The 23,125-nt window shown below is 46.4% G+C and overlaps 1 protein-coding gene and 1 pseudogene across 1 annotated transcript in view; one reads left to right on the forward strand and one right to left on the reverse strand.

Moving 5' to 3' along the window:
• Nucleotides 1-23,125, forward strand: part of GSDME (gasdermin E) — a 63,054-nt gene that overhangs the window by 16,669 nt on the left and 23,260 nt on the right. The window contains exons 3-4 of the mRNA XM_060156057.1: nt 20,337-20,508; nt 22,140-22,260. Coding sequence (XP_060012040.1) covers nt 20,337-20,508; nt 22,140-22,260 — 293 coding nt within the window. The remainder of the gene's footprint in view (nt 1-20,336; nt 20,509-22,139; nt 22,261-23,125) is intronic.
• LOC132524221 (telomerase RNA component interacting RNase-like) lies at nt 8,503-9,037 on the reverse strand (annotated as a pseudogene).

Consider the following 23,125-nt stretch of genomic DNA (forward strand, 5'->3'; position numbering starts at 1 on the left):
CATGTGCTGAGTACCTCCTGTGTGCCAAGCACTTTATAGACGTCATCTCATTTACTCTGCACAGCCGTCTCTTTTTAGGTTTGAGGATTTAAGGCTCGGGGAAGGAAGTGACTTGTTCTCAGTCTCGGAACTCAATTTGGGTGCTGCAGCTGGGATTCATCCCAGGATTTTCTGGCTCCAAAACTCCTGTTCTTTCCTCTACATGATTCTTGAAGTGACTGTGAAGCAAAGGAATTGGCTGAGATAAAAATAGTTAAAATTATAGCAGGAGATATAAAGGCAGAGGCATGAATCTGGGTCCCCAGTGAGGGTACCTAGGGGGTGTACAGTGTTCCAGGCACTGTCCTGAACAAGCACATGTGAATAGCTGGTCTGCCCACCTGGAGGTGCCCACACGAGGGCATGAGATCACTTGGGGAGAGTTTGGACATTCTGTTCTTTCTACAGGTGATTGGGAAAGGATGGCCTGGATAGGGGAAGAGGGGTAGGGGCAACACCAGGAACATGGTAAAGAACAAATTTAAAGTCTAGAAATGGAAGAGGTATCTTATCACAGAGTCACTGCTTCCTTGTTTTGTTACTAAGAGGTAAGGTTGAGCAACAGGGGAGAGAAGAGGAGGAAGACTTGACCATAGGATGGAGATCATGTAAAGCTAACATTCTTGTTACTTCACCCTGGAATGATAAATTCTAATCTACATGGTCTACCTGTTTTTGGACTCCCACAACATCATCAGATTGATAAGGCTGGCTGTTTGACACGTGTGTAGCCTTGGGGGTGGTGATTGGTAATGCTTAAGTACTGTCTTTCTCGAGGGCTTATCTGCCATCATTTTTATTTCAGGTCATTTAGATAAGTTGTCATCTGTATACAAGTTATTTTAGCCCTTGGAATTCAGAGTATTTGTTTTATTGTCAGTGAGACGTATGCACATCTCAAAAACAAACTTCATATGTCCTTGAAAAAACAGGTGCGTTCATATACAACAGTTATGTAGCATTGTTGAGCATGAAGGCAATCCATGGGACCACAGGACTTAACTTTCCAGATACCCGGACATGACCCCTTTGAATGAGAGCTCTATGTTTATCTTAAAACATTCTTGATGGAAAACAGGCTAAGACCTTTCCATAATGACTCAGGTTCATGTTTTATTCCTTAGATCCAGTATTATTCTGAGACAAACTCTTTAGTTTTTCCACCTTGTCTTCCACTGTCAGCTGCCATTTGTCAATGCTTTATAACCGCCATACCCGCCCCATCTCTGCCACTGATTATTGCTCCTAACCTCCTAGTGTTTGAGGAAGTTTACTCATGGAAAATAACTTCTGCAGACATGGTAGGTCGCTTCTGTCCCTGCCAGGTTTAGGTGGAATAGTTGGACTAGAGGATCTTTGAGGGTTTTCTCTGGGCTAAATGTAGAAGTGAGTGGACTCCGAGTGCGCACATCAGTTCCTCCCCCTTGAGTTCAGGGCCTTGGTTTCAGCTGATTTCCAGAGACGGTGCCATTTTGTGCTTTCCTGACTGTTCAGGGGTTAAGTGGGGGGGTTGTGGTACAGGCAGATCCCACTTTCATTCTTTGGTTCATTGTAAGGCAAATTGTGGTAAAGAAAAGATTCCATTTTTCTATGAATACATGATAATTAGAAGTTCGGTTCTTCATTAAGAATTCTAACTTAAAAATTATATGAAACTAATATATCATGCAAGCAATGGTATGGCAATGATGAACCTTCATAATTATTTAAAGTATTTTAAAATTACCCCCGCAAAGTCTTACTATATCTAAATATTTACAAATTGTACAAGTTTTACACACAAGAAAAAATGTTGGGCTTCCCTGGTGGCGCAGTGGTTGAGAGTCCGCCTGCCGATGCAGGGGACACGGGTTCGTGCCCCGGTCCGGGAAGATCCCACATGCCGCGGAGCGGCTGGGCCCGTGAGCCATGGCCGCTGAGCCTGCGCGTCCGGAGCCTGTGCTCCGCAACGGGAGAGGCCATAACAGTGAGAGGCCCGCGTACAGCAAAAAAAAAAAAAAAAAGTTAAATGCTCCTGTTGGTTATGGCCCACATGTGACCTCTAAAGTTACCGCAGTAGCTCTCCTGAGTGAAGTTTCAGTGTGCCGTCAACTCTTTATTTAGGAGTATTTTGAGGGGACGGATTTGGGGGCCTATCTCTTTCTTGAAAAAAAAAAAAAACCATGCAGCAAAGTTGGAACTGGTCTTTTCTGCTTGATATCTTTCCCTGTGGCCAGCAGATGTTTTGTCTTTTTTTAAAATGTATTTATTTTATTTATTTATTTTTGGCTGCGTTGGGTGTTTGTTGCTGCACGTGGGCTTTCTCCAGTTGCGGCGAGCGGGGGCTACTGTTTGTTGCGGTGCACGGGCTTCTCATTGTGGTGTCTTCTCTTGTTGCAGAGCACGGACTCTAGGTGCACGGGCTTCAGTAGTTGTGGCTGGTGGGCTCAGTAGTTGGGGCTCGCAGGCTCTAGAGTGCAGGCTCGGTAGTTGTGGCGCACGGGCTTAGTTGCTCCGTGGCATGTGGGATCTTCCCAGACCGGGGCTCAAACCCGTGTCCCCTGCATTGGCAGGCGGACTCTCAACCACTGCGCCACCAGGGAAGCCCCAGCAGATAGTTTGAAATGATTCTGTTTACCTTTGCGCTCAATTCAGTGCTGGCACCGTCTTTTAAAAAATTTTTATTTTGTGTTGGAGTATAGTGGATTTACAATGTTGTGTTAGTTTCAGGTGTACAACAAAATGATTCACTTATATATATACAAAAATCTATTCTTTTTCAAATTCTTTTCCATTTAGATTATTACAGAATACTGAGTAGAGTTCCCTTTGCTATACAGTGGTCCTTGTTGATTATCTATTTTAAATACAGTGGTATGTATATGTCAATCCTGAACTCCCAGTTTATCCCCCGCCCCCTTCCTCTTTGGTAACCATAAGTTTGTTTTCTAAGTCTGTGAGTCTGTTTCTGTTTTGTAAATAAGTTCATTTGTATCATTATTTCTGGCTTCCGTGTATAAGCAATATCATATACTTGTCTTTCTCTGACTTACTTTACTTAGTATGATAATCTCTAGTTGCATCCATGTTGCTATAAGTGGCATTATTTTGTTCTTTTTTATGGCTGAGTAATATTCCATTATGTGTATATGTGTGTGTATGTATATGTGTATATATATATATACACACCACATCTTCTTTATCCATTCCTCTGTTGATGGACATTTAGGTTGCTTCCATGTCTTGGCTATCACCAGTAGTGCTGCAATGAACATTGGGGTGCATATATCTTTTCGAATTATGGCTCTCTCTGGATATGTGCCCAGGAATGGATTGCTGGATCGTATAGTAGTTCTACTTTTAGTTTTTAAGGAACCTCCATACTGTTCTCCACAGTGGTTTTACCAATTTACCTTCCCACCAATAGTGTAGGAGGGTTCTCTTTTAATCTTTTTTTTTTTTTTTTTTTTTTGCGGTACGTGGGCCTCTCACCGTTGTGATCTCTCCCGTTGCGGAGCACAGGCTCCAGACGCGCAGGCTCAGTGGCCATGGCTCACGGGCCCAGCTGCTCCGTGGCACGTGGGATCCTCCTGGACTGGGGCACAAACCCGCATCCCCTGCATCAGCAGGCGGACTCTCAACCGCTGCGCCACCAGGGAAGCCCGGAGGGTTCTCTTTTCTCCACACCCCCTCCAGCATTTATTTTTTGTAGTCTTTTTGATGATGGCTATTCAGACTGTTGTGAGGTGGTACCTCTTTGTAGTTTTAATTTGAATTTAATAATTAGTGACGTTCAGCATCTTTTCATGTGCCTCTTCGCCATCTGTATGTCTTCTTTGGAGAAAGGTCTATTTAGGTCTTCTCCCCGTTTTTTTATTGTGTTGTTTTTTTAATGTTGAACTGCATGAGCTGTTTGTATATTTTGGAGATTAATCCCTTGTCGGTCGCTTCATTTGCAAATATTTTCTCCCATTCTGAGGGTTGTATTTTCATTTTGTTTATAGATTCCTTTGCTGTGCAAAAGCTTTTGAGTTTAATTAGGTCCCATTTGTTTATTTTTGTGTTTATTTCCATTACTGTAGGAGACGGATCAAAAAAGATATTGATGTGATTTATGTCAAAGAGTGTTCTGCCTATGTTTCCCTCTAAGAGTTTTATAGTATTCAGCCTTACATTTAGGTCTTTAATCCATTTTGAGTTTATTTTTAAATTTTATTTATTTATTTATTTCTGCAGTATGCGGGCATCTCACTGTTTGGGCTCTCCTGTTGCGGAGCACAGGCTCCGGATGTGCAGGCTTGGCGGCCATGGCTCATGGGCCCAGCTGCTCCGCGGCATGTGGGATCTTCCCGGACCAGGGCACAAACCCGTGTCCCCTGCATCGACAGGTGGACTCTCAACCACTGTGCCACCGGGGAAGCCCTTGAGTTTATTTTTGTGTATGGTGTTAAGGAGTGTTCTAATTGCATTCTTTTACATGTAGTTGTCCAGTTTTCTCAGCATCACTTATTGCAGAGACTGTCTTTTTTTCCATTGTATGTTCTTGCCTCCTTTATCATGGATTAGTTGACCATAGGTGCATGGGTTTATCTCTGGACTTTCTATCCTGTTCCATTGATCTATATTTCTGTTTTTATGCCAGTACCATACTGTTTTGATGACTGTATCGTTATACTATAGTCTGAAGTCAGGGAGCCTGATTCCTCCAGCTCTGTTTTTCTTTCTCAAGATTGCTTTGGCTATTCGGGGTCTTTTGTGTCACCATACAAATTTTAAAACTTTTTGTTCTAGTTCTGTAAAAAATGCCATTGGTAATTTGATGGGGCTTGCATTGAATCTGTAGATTGCCTTGGGTGGTATAGTCATTTTGACAGTATTGATTCTTCCAGTCCAAGAACATGGTATATCTTTTCAAATGTGTCATCTTTGATTTCTTTTATTGGTGTCTTATAGTTTTCTGAGCACAGGTCTTTTGCCTCCTTAGGTAAATTTATTCCTAGGTATTTTATTCTTTTTGATGTGATGGTCAGTGAGATTGTTTCCTTAATTTCTTTTTCTGATCTTTCAGTATTAGTGATACAAGTACAACAGATTTCTGTGCATTAATTTTGTATCCTGCAACTTTACTGAATTCATTGATGAGCTCTACTAGTTTTCTGGTAGCATCTTTAGGATTTTCTGTGTATAGCATCACGTCATCTGCAAACAGTGACAGTTTTACTTCTTCCTTTCCAGTTTGGATTCCTTTTATTTATTTTTCTTCTCTGATTCCTGTGACTAGGACTTCCAAAACTTTGTTGAATAGAAGTGGTGAGAGTGGACATCCTTGTCTTATTCCTGATCTTAGAGAAAGCTTTCAGCTCTTCACCATTGAGAATGATCTTTGCTGTGGGTTTGTCATATATGGCCTTTATTATGTCAAGCTAGGTTCCCTCTATACCCACTTTCTGGAGGTTTTTATTGTAAATGGGTGTTGAATTTTGTCAAAAGCTTTTTCTGTATCCATTGAGATGATCATGTGGTTTTTATTCTTTAATTTGTTAATATGGTGTATGACATTGATTCATTTGCATATATTGAAGAATCCTTGCATCCCTAGGATAAATCCCACTTGATCATGGTGTATGATCCTTGTAATGTATTGTTGGATTTGGCTTGCTAGTATTTTGAGAATTTTTTAGTCTGTGCTCATTAGTGATATTGTTCTGTAATTATCTTTTTGTGCGGTAGCTTTTGTTTTGGTATCAGGGTGATGCTGGCCTCATAGAATGAGCCTGGGCATGTTCCTTCCTCTACAATTTTTTGGAAGAGTTTCAGAAAGATAGGTGTTAACTCTTTAAATGTTTGATAGAATTCACCTGTGAAGCCATCTGGTCCTGGACTTTTGTTTGTTGGAAGTTTTTAAATCACAGTTTCGGTTTCAGTACTTGTAATTTATCTGTTCATATTTTGTATTTCTTCCTATTTCAGTCTTGGAAGGTTTTGCTTTTCTAAGAATTTTCCATTTCTTCTTGGTTGTCCATTTTATTGGCGTATAGTTGCTTGTAGTAGTCTCTTATGATCCTTTGTATTTCTGTGGTGCATGCTATGATGATAAAGGAGAACCTTTATCATTTCTTTTTTTTCTTTCTTTTTTTTTTTGTTTTGGCTGCTTTGGGTCTTTGTTGCTGCCCACTGGCTTTCTCTAGTTGTGGCAAGCGGGGGCTACTCTTCGTTGTGGTGTGTGGGTTTCTCATTGTGGTGGCTTCTCTTGTTGCATAACATGGGCTCTAGGAACACGGGCTTCAGTAGTTGCAGCATGCGGGCCCTGGAGCATGCAGGCATCAGTTGTTGCAGTATGTGGGCTCAGTAGTTGTGGCTCACAGGCTCTAGGGTGCATGGGCTTCAGTAGTTGTGGCACACGGGCTCAGTAGTTGTGGCTCATGGGCTCTAGAGCACAGGCTCAGTAGTTGTGATGCATGGGCTTGGTTGCTCCGCGGCATGTGGGATCTTCCTGGATCAGGGATCGAACCCTTGTTCCCTGCATTGGCAGGTGGATTCTTAACCATGGTGCCACCAGGGAAGTCCCTCCTTTTTCATTTCTAATTTTATTGAATTGAGCCCTCTCTTTTTTTTTTTTCTTGATGAATCTGGCTAAAGGTTTATCAATTTTATTTATCTTTTCAAAGAACCGGCTTTTAGTTTCATTGATCTTTTGTATTGTTTTCTTTGTCTCTATTTCATTTATTTATGCTTTGATCTTTCTGATTTCTTTCCTTCTACTAACTTTGGGTTTTGTTTGTTCTTCTTTGTGTAATTGCTTTAGGTGTAAGTTTAGGTTGTTTATTTTTTATTTTTCTTGTTTCCTGAGGTAAGATTGTACTGCTATGAACTCCCCTCTTAGGACTACTTTTGCTGCATCCCATCCGTTTTGGATCGATGTGCTTTTGTTGTCATTTGTCTCTAGGTATTTTTTGATTTCCTCTTTGATTTCTTCAGTGATACATTGGTTGTTCAGTAACATTGTTTAGCCTCCATGTGTTTGTATTTTTCACAGTTTTTTTTCCTGTAATTGATATCTAGTCTCATAGTGTTATGGTCAGAAAAGAGCTTGATCTGATTTCAGTTATCTTAAATTTACCGAAACTTGATTTGTGGCCCAAGATGTGATCTGTCCTGGAGAATGTTCCATGTGTACTTGAGAAGAAAGTGTATACTGCTGATTTTGGATGGAATGCTCTATAAATATCAATTAAGTCCATCTGGTGTAATGTGTCATTTAAGGCCTGTTTCCTGATTGATCTTCTGTCTGGATGATCTGTCCATTGGTGTAAGTGTTAAAGTCCCTCACTTTAACACCTGTTGATTTCCCCTTTTATGGCTGTTAGCATTTGGCTTATGTATTGAGGTGCTCCTATGTTGGGTTCATATATATTTACAATTGTTATATCTTCTTCTTGGGTTGATTCCTTGATCATTATGTAGTGTCCTTCTTTGTGTCTTGTAATAGTCTTTATTTTAAAGTCTGTTTTGTCTGATATGAGAATTGCTGCTCCAGCTTTCTTTTGATTTCCATTTGCATGGAATATCTTTTTCCATCCCCTCACTTTCAGTCTGTATGTGTCCCTAGGTCTGAAGTGGGTCTCTTGTAGACAGCATATATATGGGTCTTGTTTTTGTATCCATTCAGCAAGCCTGTGTCTTTTGGTTGGAGCATTTAATCCATTCACGTTTAAGGTAATTATCGATATGTATGTTCCTATGACCATTTTGTTAATTGTTTTGGGTTTGTTATTGTAGGTCTTTTCCTTCTCTTGTGTTTCCTGCCCAGAGAAGTTCCTCTAGCATTTGTTGTAAAGCTGGTTTGGTGGTGCTGAATTCTCTTAGCTTTTGCTTGTCTGTAAAGCTTTTGATTTCTCCATCAAATCTGCATGAGAGCTTTGCTGGGTAGAGTCTTCTTGGTTGTAGTTTCTTCCCTTTCATCACTTTGAATATATCGTACCACTCCCTTCTTGCCTGCAGAGTTTGTGCTGAAAAATCAGCTGATAACCTTATGGGAATTCCCTTGTATGTTATTTGTTGCTTTTCCCTTGTTTCTTTTAATATTTTCTCTTTGTCTTTAATTTTTGTCAGTTTGATTACTATGTATCTCTCTCTTTCTCTCTCTTTTTTTTTTTTTTTTACCAGCACTAAGTCAAGTTCTTTACTTCCCAGAAGTTATGGCTAAAGGGAGGGGAGGGTGAGAAGAGGAAGAGAGAAAGAATCAGAAAGAGGGAGGAGATGGGAAGAGAGGGGACAGTAGACCACTGTTCTATGAAGTCTCAGGAGGCAAGTGCTCAAGGTAAAAAAGAGTCCTGGAAAATCATCCACAGCTGTGGGAAGCATCTCGGTTTCTTTCTGTATATAAGTCCTTGGGGGAAAAAGGCTGCTGTGCTGCTGCTGCTGCATTAAATAGTTATGTACATCACAGAGAGTCCCAGGCCTTGGCCAGGCAGGGAGGGGGGGTCATTTCATCAGGGGCCGAGTTTCATCATCATCTCTGCACTGGTGGGGCTTTGTAATTTTTCACCTGTGCCATGTACTTGGCCCACGCGTCACCTTTACTTGTTAGTACCTCATTCTCCGTCTTCTTCTTGGCTGCTGTTCCTGTCTTCAGGGCTAGTTTGTTCCCACCTGTGCGCTTGCCCATGAAGCTGAGCATGGGGCCTGGGCTGCCCTTCCTCTTCAGATCCCCAGGACCCGTGGTGGCGGCGGTGGCTGGCTGGTCGGGTTGCTGTGGGCCTGGGGGCGGCTCCTCCCGCCACTGCCGCTGCTCCTCTTCAGTCTTTCACTTGAACAGCTCCAGGAAGCTGCTGCTGTTGGTGAACGAGTTCGCACTGTCTGACACTGGGCTCAAAGCTCTGCCCGACACTTCATCATCCCCACTCTTGGGTGACATCCTGGGCCCGGACTCAGCCCATCGGCTCTCGCTGCCACTGCCGCCTGTGGGGCCTGGTGCCTCCTGGCCCGGAGGCTCCACCCATCTCCCTCGGGCAGCCATTTTGTCACCAGGTGCCGTGCAAAGGACTCTGGGGAGGCCACTCCGGCCCTGCGCTTGGAGCCCGACTTACCTCGTCCTGGGCAACGCGTCTGATTACTATGTGTCTCCGCATTTTCATTCCTGGGTTTATATTGCCTGGGATCTTGCGCTTCCTGGACTTGGACTGTTTTCTTTCCCGTGTTATGGAAGTTTTCAGCCATTATCTCTTCAAATATTTTCTTAGGCCCTTTCTCTCTCTCTTCTTCTGAGACCCCAATAATGTGAATGTTGGTGCATTTGATGTTGTCCCAGAGGTCTCTTAGATTGTCTTCATTTCTTTTCTTTAAAAAAAAATTATTTACTTATTTGGCTGTGCTGGGTCTTATCTGCTGCATGCAGGATCTTCATTGCTGTGTGCAAGATCTTTTTAGTTGCTGCAAGCGGGATCTAGTTCCCTGACCAGGGATCGAACCCAGGCCCTCTGCATTGGGAGTGTAGAGTCAACCACTGGACCACGAGTGAAGTCCCTGTCTTCATTTCTTTTCATTCTTTTTTCTTTATTCTGTTCTGCAGCAGTGATTTCCACCATTCTGTCTTCCAGCTTACTTATCCATTCTTCTGCCTCATTTATTTTGCTATTGATTCCTTCTAGTGTATTTTTCATTTCAGTTATTGTATTATTCATCTCTGTTTGTTTGTTCACTAGATCTTCTAGCTCTTTTTTTAAACATTTCTTGTATCTTCTTGGTTGGTGCCTCCATTCTTTTTCCAAGATCTTGGATCATCTCTACTATCATTACTCTGAATTCTTTTTCGGGTAGATTGCAGCTGTTCCTCTGGGGTTTTATCTTTTTCCTTCCCCTGGGACATATTCCTCTGCCGTCTCATTTTGTCTAACTTTCTGTGATTGAGGTTTCTGTTCCACAGTCTGCAGGGTTGTAGTGCTTCTTGCTTCTGCTGTCTGCCTGCTGGTGGATAAGGCTGGTCTAAGAGGCTTGTGCAGGCTTTCTGATGGGAGGGACTGATTCCTGCCCACTGGTGGGTGGAACTGGGTCTTGTCTCTCAGGTGGGCAGGGCTGTTTCAAGGGGTGTGTTTAGTGGGCACCTGTGGGCTCAGGAAGACTTTAGGCAGCCTGTCTGCTGATGGGTGGGGCTGTGTTCCTCCCCTGTTGGTTGGTTGGTTGGCCTGAGGCATCCCAGTAGGCTGTTGGGTGGGGCTAGGTCTTGTTGAGAAAATGGCCACCTCCAGGAGGGCTCACGCCAATGAGTGCTTCCCAGAACTACCACCACCAGTGCCTTTGTGCCTGCAGTGAGCCAGAACTGCCCCCCACCTCTGCAGGAGACCATCCAGTACCAGCAGGTAGATCTAGCTTAGGCTCCTATGAGGTCCCTGCTTTTTCCCCTGGGTCCTGGTGCACATAAGATCTTGTGTGCACCCTCCAAGAGTGGAGTTGTTCTTTTCCCCAGTCATGTGGAATTCCTGCGATTAAACCCCTCTGGCCTTCAAAGCTAGATGCTCTGGGGGCTCCTCCTCCCAATGCCAGACCCCCAGGCTGGGGAGCCTGATGTGAGGCTCAGAACTTCCACTCCTTTGGGAGAACCTCTGCAATATAATTATTTTCCAGTTTGTGGATCGCCCAACCAGGGGGTGTGAGATTTGATTTTATCGCAGTTATGCCTCCCTTACTGTCTTGTTGTGGCTTCTTTGTCTTTTTGATGTAGGATATCTTTTTTGGTAGGTTCCAGTGGTTTTTTGTCGATGGTTGTTCAGCAGTTAGTTGTGATTTTAGTGTTTTCATGAGAGGAGGTGTGCTCACATCCTTCTATGACACCATTATTTTTATTTTTTTAACATCTATATTGGAGTATAATTGCTTTACAGTGTTGTGTTCGTTTCTGCTTTATAACAAAGTGAATCAGCTATATGCATATGCATATCCCCATATCCCCTCCCACTTGCATCTCCCTCCACCCTTCTTATCCCACCCCCCTACGTGGTTGCAAAGCACTGAGCTGATCTCCCTGTGTCGTGCGTCTGCTTCCCACTAGCTATCTGTTTTACATTTGGTAGTGTATATATGTCCATGCTACTCTTTCACTTTGCCCCAGCTTACCCTTCCCCCTCCCCGTGTCCTCAAGTCCATCTCTGTCTGTGTCTTTATTCCTGGCTTGACCCTAGGTTCATCAGAACCATTTTTTTTTAAATTCCATATATATGTGTTAGCATATAGTATTTGTTTTTCTCTTTCTGACTGACTTCACTCTGTATGACAGACTCTAGGTCCATCCACCTCACTACAGATAACTCAGTTTCGTTTCTTTTTATGGCTGAGTAATATGCCATTGTACGTATGTGCCCCATCTTCTTTATCCTTTCACCTGTTGATGGACACTTAGGTTGCTTCCATGTCCTGGCTATTGTAAATAGTGCTGCAATGAACATTGGTACATGACTCCTTTTGTTATTTAAATAAATCTGTCTATCTTTATTGGAGTATAATTGCTTTACAGTGGTTTGTTAGTTTCTGCTTTATAACAAAGTGAATCAGTTATACATATACATATATCCCCATATCTCTTCCCTCTTGCATCTCCCTCCCTCCCACCCTTCCTATCCCACGCCTCTAGGTGGTCACAGAGCACTGAGCCGATCTCCCTGTGCTATGCGGCTGCTTCCTACTAGCTGTTAGTTTTACATTTGGTAGCGTATATATGTCCATGCCACTCTCTCACTTTGTCCCAGCTTACCCTTCCCCCTCCCCGTGTCCTCAGGTCCATTCTCTAGTAGGTCTGCGTCTTTATTCCTGTCTTGCCCCTAGGTTCTTCATGACTTTTTTTTTTTTTTTTAGATTCCATATGTGTATGTGTTAACCTATGGTATTTGTTTTTCTCTTTCTGACTTACTTCACTCTGTATGACAGACTCTAGGTCCATCCACCTCATTACAAATAACTCTATTTCATTTCTTTTTATGGCTGAGTAATATTCCATTGTATATATGTGCCACATCTTCTTTATCCATTCATCTGTTGATGGACACTTAGGTTGCTTCCATGACCTGGCCATTGTAAATAGTGCTGCAGTGAACAACGGGGTGCATGTGTCTTTTTGAATTATGGTTTTCTCAGGGTATATGCCCAGGAGTGGGATTGCTGGGTCGTATGGTAGTTCTATTTTTATTTTTTTAAGGAACCTCCCTACTGTTTTCCACAGTGGCTGTACCAATTTACATTACCACCAATAGTGCAAGAGGGTTCCCTTTTCTCCACACCCTCTCCAGCATGTATTGTTTGTAGATTTTTTGATGATGGCCATTCTGACCAGTGACACCATTATTTTTAATAGATTTTGTGCCTAACAATTTAAAGACCTCTGACCACATGTACTTGGAGAACAAGAGTTTCCTGAATCTTGGTCTTTTGCTTATTCTCTTATTTCTTTGTTTCCCCCCAGGGGCAGCCTTTAAGTAGTCAGAATAAACCAGGTGAAGGCATCTCGGGGTCTGGGGGTATCAGTGTCAATCAGCACCTTTTCCTGCTCTTCTCTTGGTGTTAGTGTTGGTGGTATTTTTAGGCTGACTAGTAAACTTCAGGCTTATATTTTTTTTAATGAAAAAAATTTGTTGTGGAAACATAGAAGTATATAACAAACACTAATAAACCACCCCCCAACTCCTGGCTTAAAAAAGATCTATTTTTTTTTAAACCAAGACATAGCAACCATCTTTTTCTGCCTTCACCGCCCAGGATTTTGTTACTAAAATGGGATTCTTGTTTCCAAGGAGTTTATGTGAGAATTAAATGAGGGCATATAAACAAAGCATGGCACATGGCAGGTGCTCAAAAATTATAGCTATTAGTGTGAACACTTCCATAATTATTGCTATTCTGACTAGCCCCCAATAGAGCCTGGTTACAGAAGCTGGGAAAGGTCAGAGCTGTGGGAAGGTAAGGGGTAACTTAGCATTTGGTGATGGGGCGGGAGAGGCAGTTTCAGAAGAGAAATTAAGTGAAGCCCTTGGGGTTTCTGATGCGGACGTCTTGGAGCCCTTGTTTCGCTCGTCTGTGGAGGGGAGGCAGGCAGCCGTGTGTGGTCTGCATCGTGAAACCCGCCATGGAAGGACTCACTACCTTCAGTGAGTCAGAGAGGCTCTGGTTCTTGCATGTGGCAGCAGCCTGGCTTCTCCCCAAACGAGAGTGGACCCAGACATGTGCTGTGCCTCAGCAGAGTCTGGAAAGCACGTAGGCTGTTCTCTCGGAGTGTTTCGTTTGTCACAGGAGATGCTTGTTCAGTTCTTGAATCGAGATGTAAGAGCTCTTGAGCCATATCAGTAACATATTAATGGGCCCTGTCTCCCATCATATTCTTTTGGGGAAGAGCAACAGAGAAGCTCTCAAGGCCCCACCAAATCCATTTTCCTGCGACCCCCAGGCCGTACCCATCTCTGTGATGTCTGAAAGTCAGTCAGCTTATTGCTGCTTTTAAAATTTTTCCACTAGATTATTCTGTCTCCTGGTTTGGGTTTTAGTTCTTAGGATTGGGAGCTTCTGAAAGGCTGCTTGACCTTCTGTTGTTTTTATCTGAGCTGAACCCCTCCTGTGGGAGAGAGGGCCTTCTGAGCATTCTTCCCGATATTCGATCCCAGGAGTAGTTTTTGTCTTTTTACAGAAATCATCCTGTCCTCCAAGCTTTATTGTGAAAGGCTACTTCAGACCTTTTTGGAACTAGGTAGGATTTAAGTCATAAGGAGAGACATTCACGTACTATTTTCTTCTAAGGTTGATAGACATTATTTCATCAAATCCAAGATTTCATCCATCGTAAGGAGCACCACTATTTTATGTACCACTAAGAAAGAACGCTGCCAACTAAACCATGTCATTTGAAAAACATCCTGATTTCAGAGATGTGAAAAAAATGCGTGTTTTAAAATTGACAAGATGTGATGCATTGATACAAAACTGTGTTGGCTGGAATGAGTCAGGAGTTAGAGTTCAGGCGAGCAGATGTTTATTCCACCAGGGCTTTCATGTCATGTCTGACGCCCATCACTGAACTTCTCGTCTCTCTATACCCGCTTTGCTGCCCGACTCCCTCTGAGGTACCGGTTGCTGCAGCATTAAGTCCAGTTATCTCAGCCAGAAATCTGAGCATCAGACGGGGCTCATTCCCTCCTTTCCCTCCCATACCTAGTCTCCTGCTAGTTGATTCTGCCTCTTGAATATCTGTCCTGCCTGTTCCCAGTGCCCCAGCCTCACAACCAGTGCCCTGGTGCAGGTTTCCACCGTCTCTCACCTGGATGTGCCAGGAGTCTCCCGGCTGGTCCCTCTGCACTCACTTGATTCTCTGCACGGCAGCCCGTCGGGTTGTGTCCCTGCCTGGCGTGTGCCCTTCTGTGCTCTTCACTGTCCTGGGATGACATCCACGCCCTCCTCCCCTCACACACCCCAGTCCAGTCGCCTGAACGTATTTCAATCCCGGGCGTCGACGCCCCAGGCTCTCTCTCACCTCCTAGCCCTGTCCCATCCACACAAGCACGTAGAGTCCACATGCAGACTCCGTCCCTCTGCTTCACCTGGCCGGCAACTCAGATGTGCTGTCATTTCCTTCAGCAGCCATGTCACCCCACGGTTTCCCTAGGGGGCACCAACCCCGTTGTGGGGTAACGCTTGTCGTAACTGCCTGATTCCGTGTCTGCGTCCCTCCTGGAACATCCTCTTTTGCTCACCTTTGCACCCACATGGTGTCTGCAGTACAGTCAGCACCATTGGGTTGGAAGAATACTTGGTTCATCTTCATTTTGCATCTGAGATGCAGAGGATAATTAATTTGCCTGGGCTTGAGGTGGAAGCCCAGGTCCACAAAACACGAGATTTTTCCATCCAGCTGTGGATGCCAGAGCTTGAAAGGCAAAACCTGGCCCACAGGCTCCCGTGTGAGCTCAACTCCCTGCATCAGCCTCATTCAGCTTTTTCATCTCTCAGACCTGCTGCATCTGCAGGTGGCAGTGAATTAGTTACTCCATCTGAAAGTCTGTAATGGCTTAGTCCTTTTTCTCCTTTCTCTCCCTGGTTGTGAGTGAGTGAGCTAAGGTATTGAATAGACGGCAGTGTGCACAGAGGTGAGGGTGACCCCCGTCACTTTGCTAATAATGTGTGGTGAGCATTGTGCCCTGATTTTGATTTTTTTCAGGCAGTTTACAGTCCTGAAGCCACAGCTCTGTGACACAGAGCAGGGTTTTCCTCACCATGTGGAAGTGGAGCCCCAGGGCAGAGCAGCTCAAGTTTCTAGAGACTTCCTGGCCCTGGCTCCGGCTCCAGGTCGATCGTCTCTGGTGGGTGTGTGGGAAGTTCCTTTTATGGTTGAAATGGAGACTTTGTTGGTGGGAAGGAGCCAGCCGGTGGTGGCTGCTTGGGTTTCCAAGAGGATCCGCTGCTAGTCTCTGGGGAGCTTTCCCAGGAGGGTTGAGCAGAGAGGCTGCTTGTTCGTTCTCGGTACACATGAAACACCTTCTGTGTACAGGGCCCAGAGGAAGTCAAGGAGGGAGACGGAAGATGGAAAGACATAGGGCTTCGGGGTTGGATAGGCTCAGCTGCATTCTCCTTCTGGCCCTGGTCAGCTGTGCGCCTTTGGGTCACTGGCTTACGAGCTCTGTCTGCTTCTGTCCCTCTGTAAAATAAAGGTGACATTAACTTCATGGACCAGTTAGAGTGTCTTTAGTTGCAAAGAAAATCTGTTATTACCTCACATAAGAAAACCTCCCCAGGTAGGGTGAGTCACCTTCACCTGAGGTTCCCGGTGGCTGGTTAATTCAGTGGCCCCGTGGAACCCCTTTGTGGTAGTCTCCATGCATTTCTTGTCCCAGCTGCCCAGTTCTCCTTTTGGTGCCCAAATGACTGCATTCCAGAGGAAACCCAGAGGCAGAAAAGTAGTCTATTCCTTGTGCCTCTTTTTAAGAGAGAGAAAGAGCCTTCCAGGAACCCCCAACAGACTTCTCCTCAAGTCTCAATGGCCAGAATTGCCACGGATGGCCCATCCTACCCAATCCCTGATAAGAACAGCAGAGTTACCAGGAAGGGCCAAGACTCATCTGTGGGTCTGAGCTACCCCTTCCACGCCCTTGTACCAGGCTCCCAAACCTGAACAAAATCGGGGGAGGCAGCTAGTGGTTCATCACACTCAGGGGGTGTCAGAGCCCTCCAGGCCCCTGGTTCTCAGCGCGGTGCCTGCAGGAACAAAACGGACATGGCGGAAGTGCTCGCCCTTCCCCGGCCCACTCTGAGAGCGCACAGACTCTGACGGGGCAAGGACTGTCCCCCGGGGGGATCAGCAGGCAATGGAAGAAGCAGAGGCACGTGCTTCAGGGTTTGAGGAGGCGGTTACCGAGATTAAACTCTAGTCACGGCCTTGGTGGGGTGTTTTGCCAGGTCTCTAGACTGGAGGAGGCTGGCTATCAAAAGAGAAGCAGACTTTGCTGCTTAATGAAGTGTCAGAAGAGCAAAGCCAAGTTTACAAGCAACGTGCATGGACCTAATCTCCACAGCCTTTCTAATTTTTCCACTGTACAGCTGGTCTGCGAGCACACTTCTCCTTTAGTTTTAGCCAATAAATCAAAACCCTTTAGGAGAAATACCGAAATTGCTAAAGCCTTAATCGTCAGTACATAGCTACATTTCTGTGGGTTAGTAATTCTTGCTGAATACTTTTGCAATATCAGGCCGGCCACCATCTTTGGGCTCTTTATAATGTCCCAATCTCTGTTCCTGGAGAGATGGTGGAACAAACCCCCTGCAATCTTGCACGGTTTCTTCAGAGTGCCTTTGTACCCTAGCCTCTTGCCGTCAGTTTTTAGAGCAGTGTAGTGGAAAGATCACTGGCCTGAGCGTCAGAAGATGTGTGCCATGGGATTCAGGCCAGTCTGTGACCTCTGAGGGCCGCAGTCTCCCTTTCTGAGCACAGACACTGGATTAGATCCGAGTGATCAGGACCTCGTCCCCTCCCAGGCCTGTGCGGACGTTGCGAGTCAGTCGTGGCTTTCTCGCTGCTCACTGCCTCCTGGCCTAGACCCAGTCTTAGAATCCTTTCCCAGTAGCTAGGCAGCGATCATTGATGGATCCATCAGAGGTGGTATTCAAGATGAAACTGGTTTTCTACCTCAGAACTAGTCATCCCCGGGGGCCCTTGTAGTTTCATAATTTCTCCACGGAAGACAGGTTAAGAGCTGACTTGCCCCTGCTCTGTCATGACGCACATTACTTCTTGAAGAGCCTTATCCGAACTCCATTTGAAGCCCTGTTCCTCTAGGACATGTTATGATCAAGGGCTATTACACAGGAGGGTCGTGGCAACAGTGATCCCCTTGGTCTTTCTCACTGAGAATCTCCAGCATTTAGCCCAGAACATAATAGGACCCAGTTATCTGTGGAGTGAAATGAATGAGTTTGGGATGGGGGTCTGCTCGGAAAGCATGCCCTCCCCTTGTCTCCATGGGAGGGGTCCTGGGGGCTGCATTATGTGTTGGGAAAGAAAACTGCTTCCCTCCTTTTGGATATTGTTAGAGTTTTAAAAGTCTTCTCTGGGTTTCTTCTGTCTGGTTTGCATTTGGCTTTCCAAGCCTTAGAAGTAAAGAGAATGGAAATTAAAGCTTCAGACTGGGAAAGAGCCTGCTTCCTTAGGGCTGGGCCTGGGGAGCTTTCAGGTACCTTAGAAGAGGAACCTCTGTTCCCGCTGGCGTCCCTGGCCCACAGCCTGGTCCCTGTGGACCCGCAGCCGTGCCGGGCGTGGAGCCACGCTTCCTAGTGCATCCCCACCTGTTGCCTCCGGCAGCTCCTGCCTGCTTTCCTCCCCCAGGAACTCCTGGCCTGTATCCGGGTAGCTGTTTTCTTAGCTGCTTGGAGGGTCTGCTCCCCGGCTGAAGGCTCCCCTGAAAACTGTGGCCGTATCTTTGGCCAGCCTGGAGAGGGAGCTTGATTTGGCCTCCCTGCCAATAGTGGAAGGAAAGAGACATTTTCAGACGGGTGCAGTGTGGGTCACTGCAGGTAAGCCTCGTAGTCAACCCTTACTTTACAGATGTGCAGACTGAGGCTCGGAGACGAGAGGCAGTGACCCAGCGAGGAGGAGATGAAGCTGGGACCCACCTGCACGTTGACTGCAGATGTCTGTGTTGCACAGAGCTGCGGGCACGTGGGAGGCGGGTGATCTCGTGGGAGAACGGGGTGGGGGGAGCAGCAGTTCCGCTGGGTGAGGAAGGGGCGCTCTTCTCCCCCATTCAGTGTGTACTCCCCTGCCCTCGCCTCCAGATGTGTTCTTTTGGGTCCAACCCTCTGGGAGCTGGCCGCAAAACCGCAGGGTTGCTTCAGGCCCTACTCTGGTTCCGGGGGGCAGGCTGAGCCTTTGGTTAGTTCTTCTTCCTGATTGGAAATTAGAGTGACATGTGCCCGTCCATCACCTACAGCTAGTCTCTCATTGGTTCCCCCTCTTCCCGTTCATCCTCCGGACAAATTGCAAACTGTACGAAACAGGAGGTTAAAGGTGCTGATTCTCCTAAGGTGGGAGATTGTTAGTAAAGCGGCTGGAATGGCGAACCCGAGCACCAGGAGATGAAAAATGAGGTGCGTTTTAGAAACCCTTCCGGATCACACGGTGTACCATCCTCTGGGTTTCCCATGCATGCTTTAGCTGTAGGAAGATTTCCTTGAACCTGGAGATTTCGTTTTAGAAACCTTTCCCGATCACACGTGTACTATCCTCTGGGTTTCCCATGTACACATTTCTTTAAGTTTGTAGCCAAATTTCATTGTTGTTGTCAGTTTGTCTTTATGACATTTAATATGTGGGAAACATTGTTATAATTTGCATTTCTTTGACCACTACTGAGATCGGACAGTCTTTCCTGTCTTTACTTTTTTTTTATTGTGATAAAATATAAAATTTGCCATTTTAACCATTCTTAGGTGTACAGTTCAGTGGCATTAAGTACATTCACACTGTCATGCAGCCATCAGCACTATACATTTCTAGAACTTTTTTATCAGCCTAAACAGAAACTCTGTAGCCGTCAAGCAAGAACCCCACACACTCTCTCCCTCAGCTCCTGGTAACCTCAAATCTACTTTCTGTGGCTCTAAATTTGCCTAGTCTAGTTATTTCATATAAGTAAAATCATCCAATATTTGTCCTTTTGTTCCTGGCTTCTTTCACTCAACATAATGTCTTCAAGGTTCGTTTGTGTTGTAGTGCGTGTCAGCTTTATTCCATTCTGTGGTTGAATAACGTCCCACTGTGTGTATGGACCACGCTGGCCTATCTGTTCATCTGTTTCTGGATACGGGTTGTTTCCGCACCAGGCAGCTTTTTACATGGAGACAGGACCTTTCCAGCTACTTGCCTCCATTGTGGGGACGCTTGCTGAAGCCTGGAGAACCTGCGTCTGCCTGCGGGGCGGGGTGACCACCGCTGTTGGGGGTGGTGGTGAGCTTTCAAGGTAACTAACCTGGGATTGTTTAAAAAGCACAGGATGAACACTGTAATTGTTCCTGTGCTGACACTAACTCTCATTTGGTTTTCTTCCTGTCCACTCCATGAACGCAACAGCACGGAGGAGGACCTCCAGAGAGCGCACTTCATCGTTTGCTTCTAAGCAACGAATCATCTTCCGCAGATGGAAATTTACCTTGTTCTTGAAGTTCCCCAGAGGAGCCACCTGGGAGCCCCAAGTCTCTGCTGGGTGACCTGGGCAGGCCACGCCTAACTGGCCTCAGTTTCCCCATCTGTAAAATGATGTAAAATCCCTTCTAAGAGATTACATGTCCTTCCTGGACAGACAGATTAAAAAGTACCTTTTAAATTCAAGTCCAGTTTTTTTCCTTGCTGTTCGTGCTTCAAGCCTGTTCCCCTCTCCTGTGTGAAAAGCACTGGTCAGCATTCCCCCCAGAGAAATCCTGTATTTATTGCCCACACCTGTGATGTCTGTGGTCCCGCGGCCTCTGGTTAAATGACAGGGTGGAGTCCCCGGTGTGAGCGGATGGACCGCAGCTGCTACGCCCACTGGGTTTCTTTCTTGCTCCTGTTTGACAGGCGCCTCCCCCCGCCCCACGGTGTCCAGCCTTTCTCCGGAGGCCTGGCAGCTCTGAGGTGGCCTTGGGAGACTTTGCTTTCTGCCTCTCCGGATGTACTGGCCCCTCTCTCATCACCGGAAAATAAACGATGCTGCTTGTCAACTGTTTGCTCCTCAGCCGCCAGCTGTGCGAGAGGCGAAAATTCACACTGCATCAGTCTCCCCTGAGGTACGAGGCCACTCACGGGCGTTTTTCTTTTTCAGAACAATAAATCTGAAGAATTCAGTGCTGCAGCAGGTGCTGGAGAGGAAGAATGAGGTCCTGTGTGTCCTGACACAGAAGATAGTGACGACGCGGAAGTGTGTGATATCCGAGCTCGTCCAGATCGAGGAGAAGTGTGGTGGCATGGTGGGGATCCAGACCAAGACTGTGCAGGTGCGCTCCCAGCGGGTGGAGGTGCCGGGTCAGAGGCCACGGGGGCCTCAGTCAGGGGCCTCTTCGGGTGGCGTCTTCATTCGCCAGGATTCTTTCTGCAGTGAGTTAACAGAAATCCAACTCAAATTGGTTTAAACGAGAAAGAATTTATCGGCTCACGTAACTGAAACATCTGGGGTGATCTAGCTTCAGTCACCTCTGGATCCAGGCCAGGACTCAAGAGCAGGTTGTGGGCTGCCTTCCCTGGGGTAGATTCCCTCTCATATAAGCTTGTGGGGAGGCAGCTCCTGGCTTTCTTCCCACCTCATCCCCAGTGGAAAGAGTGCTTCAGGGCTAGCACTCACTGGACCCTCCCGGTCCATGCTCATTCCTGAAGTAAACCCAAGGCCGGAGTGATAGGACACTTGGACGGGCCATGCAGGGTTGGATCAGGTGCTTTCCCAAAAGCAAATGGGTCAAATGAGCATTGGCTAGGTTGAGGCACAGATGACCCCTAGAGCCCCTCAGAGCCAAGGGTCTCAAAATGATTCCTTTGCTTTAGCTGCCTTAAATCCCTAATGGATTGAGTTAGGGAAGGTAAAGATCTGTACATATGTCTTTATATACATACACAGATGCTTCTGGATTAAGTTACAGACAGTCTTGCCAAGCTGATCCCTGAGCTTCAGTGGAACCGAACCGGCACAGGAGGCTGCAGCCCCAGACTGTGTCCCCTCCAGCTTGCCACGGTGCCCGATATTCTTTTCTTAGAGATTTACTTCTTGGGGTAACTTTCAAATTATACTAGAGGACCCAGAAAAGTTGTATTTAGGAGGTGGAGATACAGGTCCGGGGCTGGACTCTCCCTGGGGTGGGCAGGCCGGACAGAGTGATGAGGCCTGATGGGAGATGGCTTCAGCTGGCCCTGCCGATATTTCTGTCCACGGTGACCCCCACCAAAGGCCTGGAGCCTGCCTGGGAGTCAGGAGGCCAGCTGGCATCACACTGTGACCAGGATCAAGTTGCTAAAGATGTCTCTGATCTCCAGCATTTGGGCAACGAATAGCTTCTCACCTTCCTCCCCAGGCCACGGTGGGCAAGGGTCATATTTGTGACAGGGTTTGAAGCAGAGAGCTTTGGTGCCTGACTCGGCATTTCCTGCCCGCCCTTCTGTCATCCTTGTGCCTCTCCCCTGGTTTTATCTGACTGCACCGTGTGCCATCCATGAGGTCCAGGAGGATGTGCTCGGGGGGTCTTGCTCTCAGCTAGGTTCTCCTAGTCGGGCTCTCTTACCACTGAGGATTTTCTGAGGATTTCAGAGTTGTTTCCATAATCCTCCACGAGGGAAATGGGAAGTTATCTTGTTTTCTGTCTTCTTTATTCAGCACCATAGACCTAACTTCATTGTATCCCAAACTGGGATCTCGCCTTTGTGCCACCAGGTTGGCCATTGACTTTGGAATACGTGTAGGACATCATGAGGCCGACAAGGATTAAATCCTGGCCCCTGCCCGCTGATCCCTTTTTCTGCTCCATTCCATGGGCATTTCCCTGGCACTCTTTGTGCACAGGCACTAGGCTGGCCACATGGGGGCAGGAGAAACCTGGGGGAGCCTGAGCACACAGGTGGGAGCATGCGTCCTTGCCCACAGGTGTCAGCGACGGAGGATGGGAACATCATCAAGGACAGCAATGTGGTGCTGGAAATCCCGGCTCCCACCACCATCGCCTACGGCGTCATCGAGCTGTATGTGAGAGCAGACGGCCAGTTCGGTGAGTGTGCCTCAGCTCAGAGCTCTCTGGAGGCGGTTGAGCCATTGCAGAGGGACACCCCATCTTCCCCTGAGACACACACTTTTAGAGGATCCCCCGCTGCTCTGGGGATTGAGAAGAAAGAGATATCGGAAGAGTTTGGGGATGTCTCAAGACAAGTGAGACGGAGGGCCGCGGTGGGAGGGTGTTGGCGAGGGATGCCCAGATGTCGGTGTGGGGCGTGCTTCACCGACGGGGCACAGGGCGAAGAACGTGGGCTCTGCAGTTGGATGGACTGGGCATCGGCCCCAGCGCCACGGGGTCCTGTGAGGTCTCAGGCAGCTTGCTGAAGCCGCCTGGGCCTCAGCTTCCCGTGTCTGGGAGGGGAAAGACATTCCCTCACAGGGCTGCGGTGAGGACCAGGGTAGATGCGCTGTGTGAAGTGCCCGGTAGAGCGGTGGCTTATTAAGTACTCACCTTAGCTATTAATAATACTGTCATCGTTGTGATCATCTTACCTCCCGTCCCCTGTAGGGAGCCCGCAGAGCTGCATTTGACCTTGCTGTCTGATCAGCAGTGTGTTCAAAGCCGGGAGGTCACTGCATCACTTGAAGAAAATAGGGTTTTACAGTTGGTGTGGCTTGCCTTAGATACTCACGGCTCTTCCCTCACACTCTTCCCAGGAAAAGGTTGTGTCAAACCCAAGAAAAGTGTCTGACTGCTTTTTGGGGACATGAATTAATATATGTAACATCATAAATAATTAACTTTTTTAGGTATGATCACAGTGTCATGGTTATGCTTATGAAAAGCGTCATCTTAGTTTTTAGAGATTTACAGTGAACTCTTCACAGATGAAATGGAAATATGTCTGTGGTTTGCTTCA

The sequence above is a fragment of the Lagenorhynchus albirostris genome, chromosome 8 (assembly GCF_949774975.1).
Source record: "Lagenorhynchus albirostris chromosome 8, mLagAlb1.1, whole genome shotgun sequence".
NCBI lineage: Eukaryota > Metazoa > Chordata > Mammalia > Artiodactyla > Delphinidae > Lagenorhynchus > Lagenorhynchus albirostris.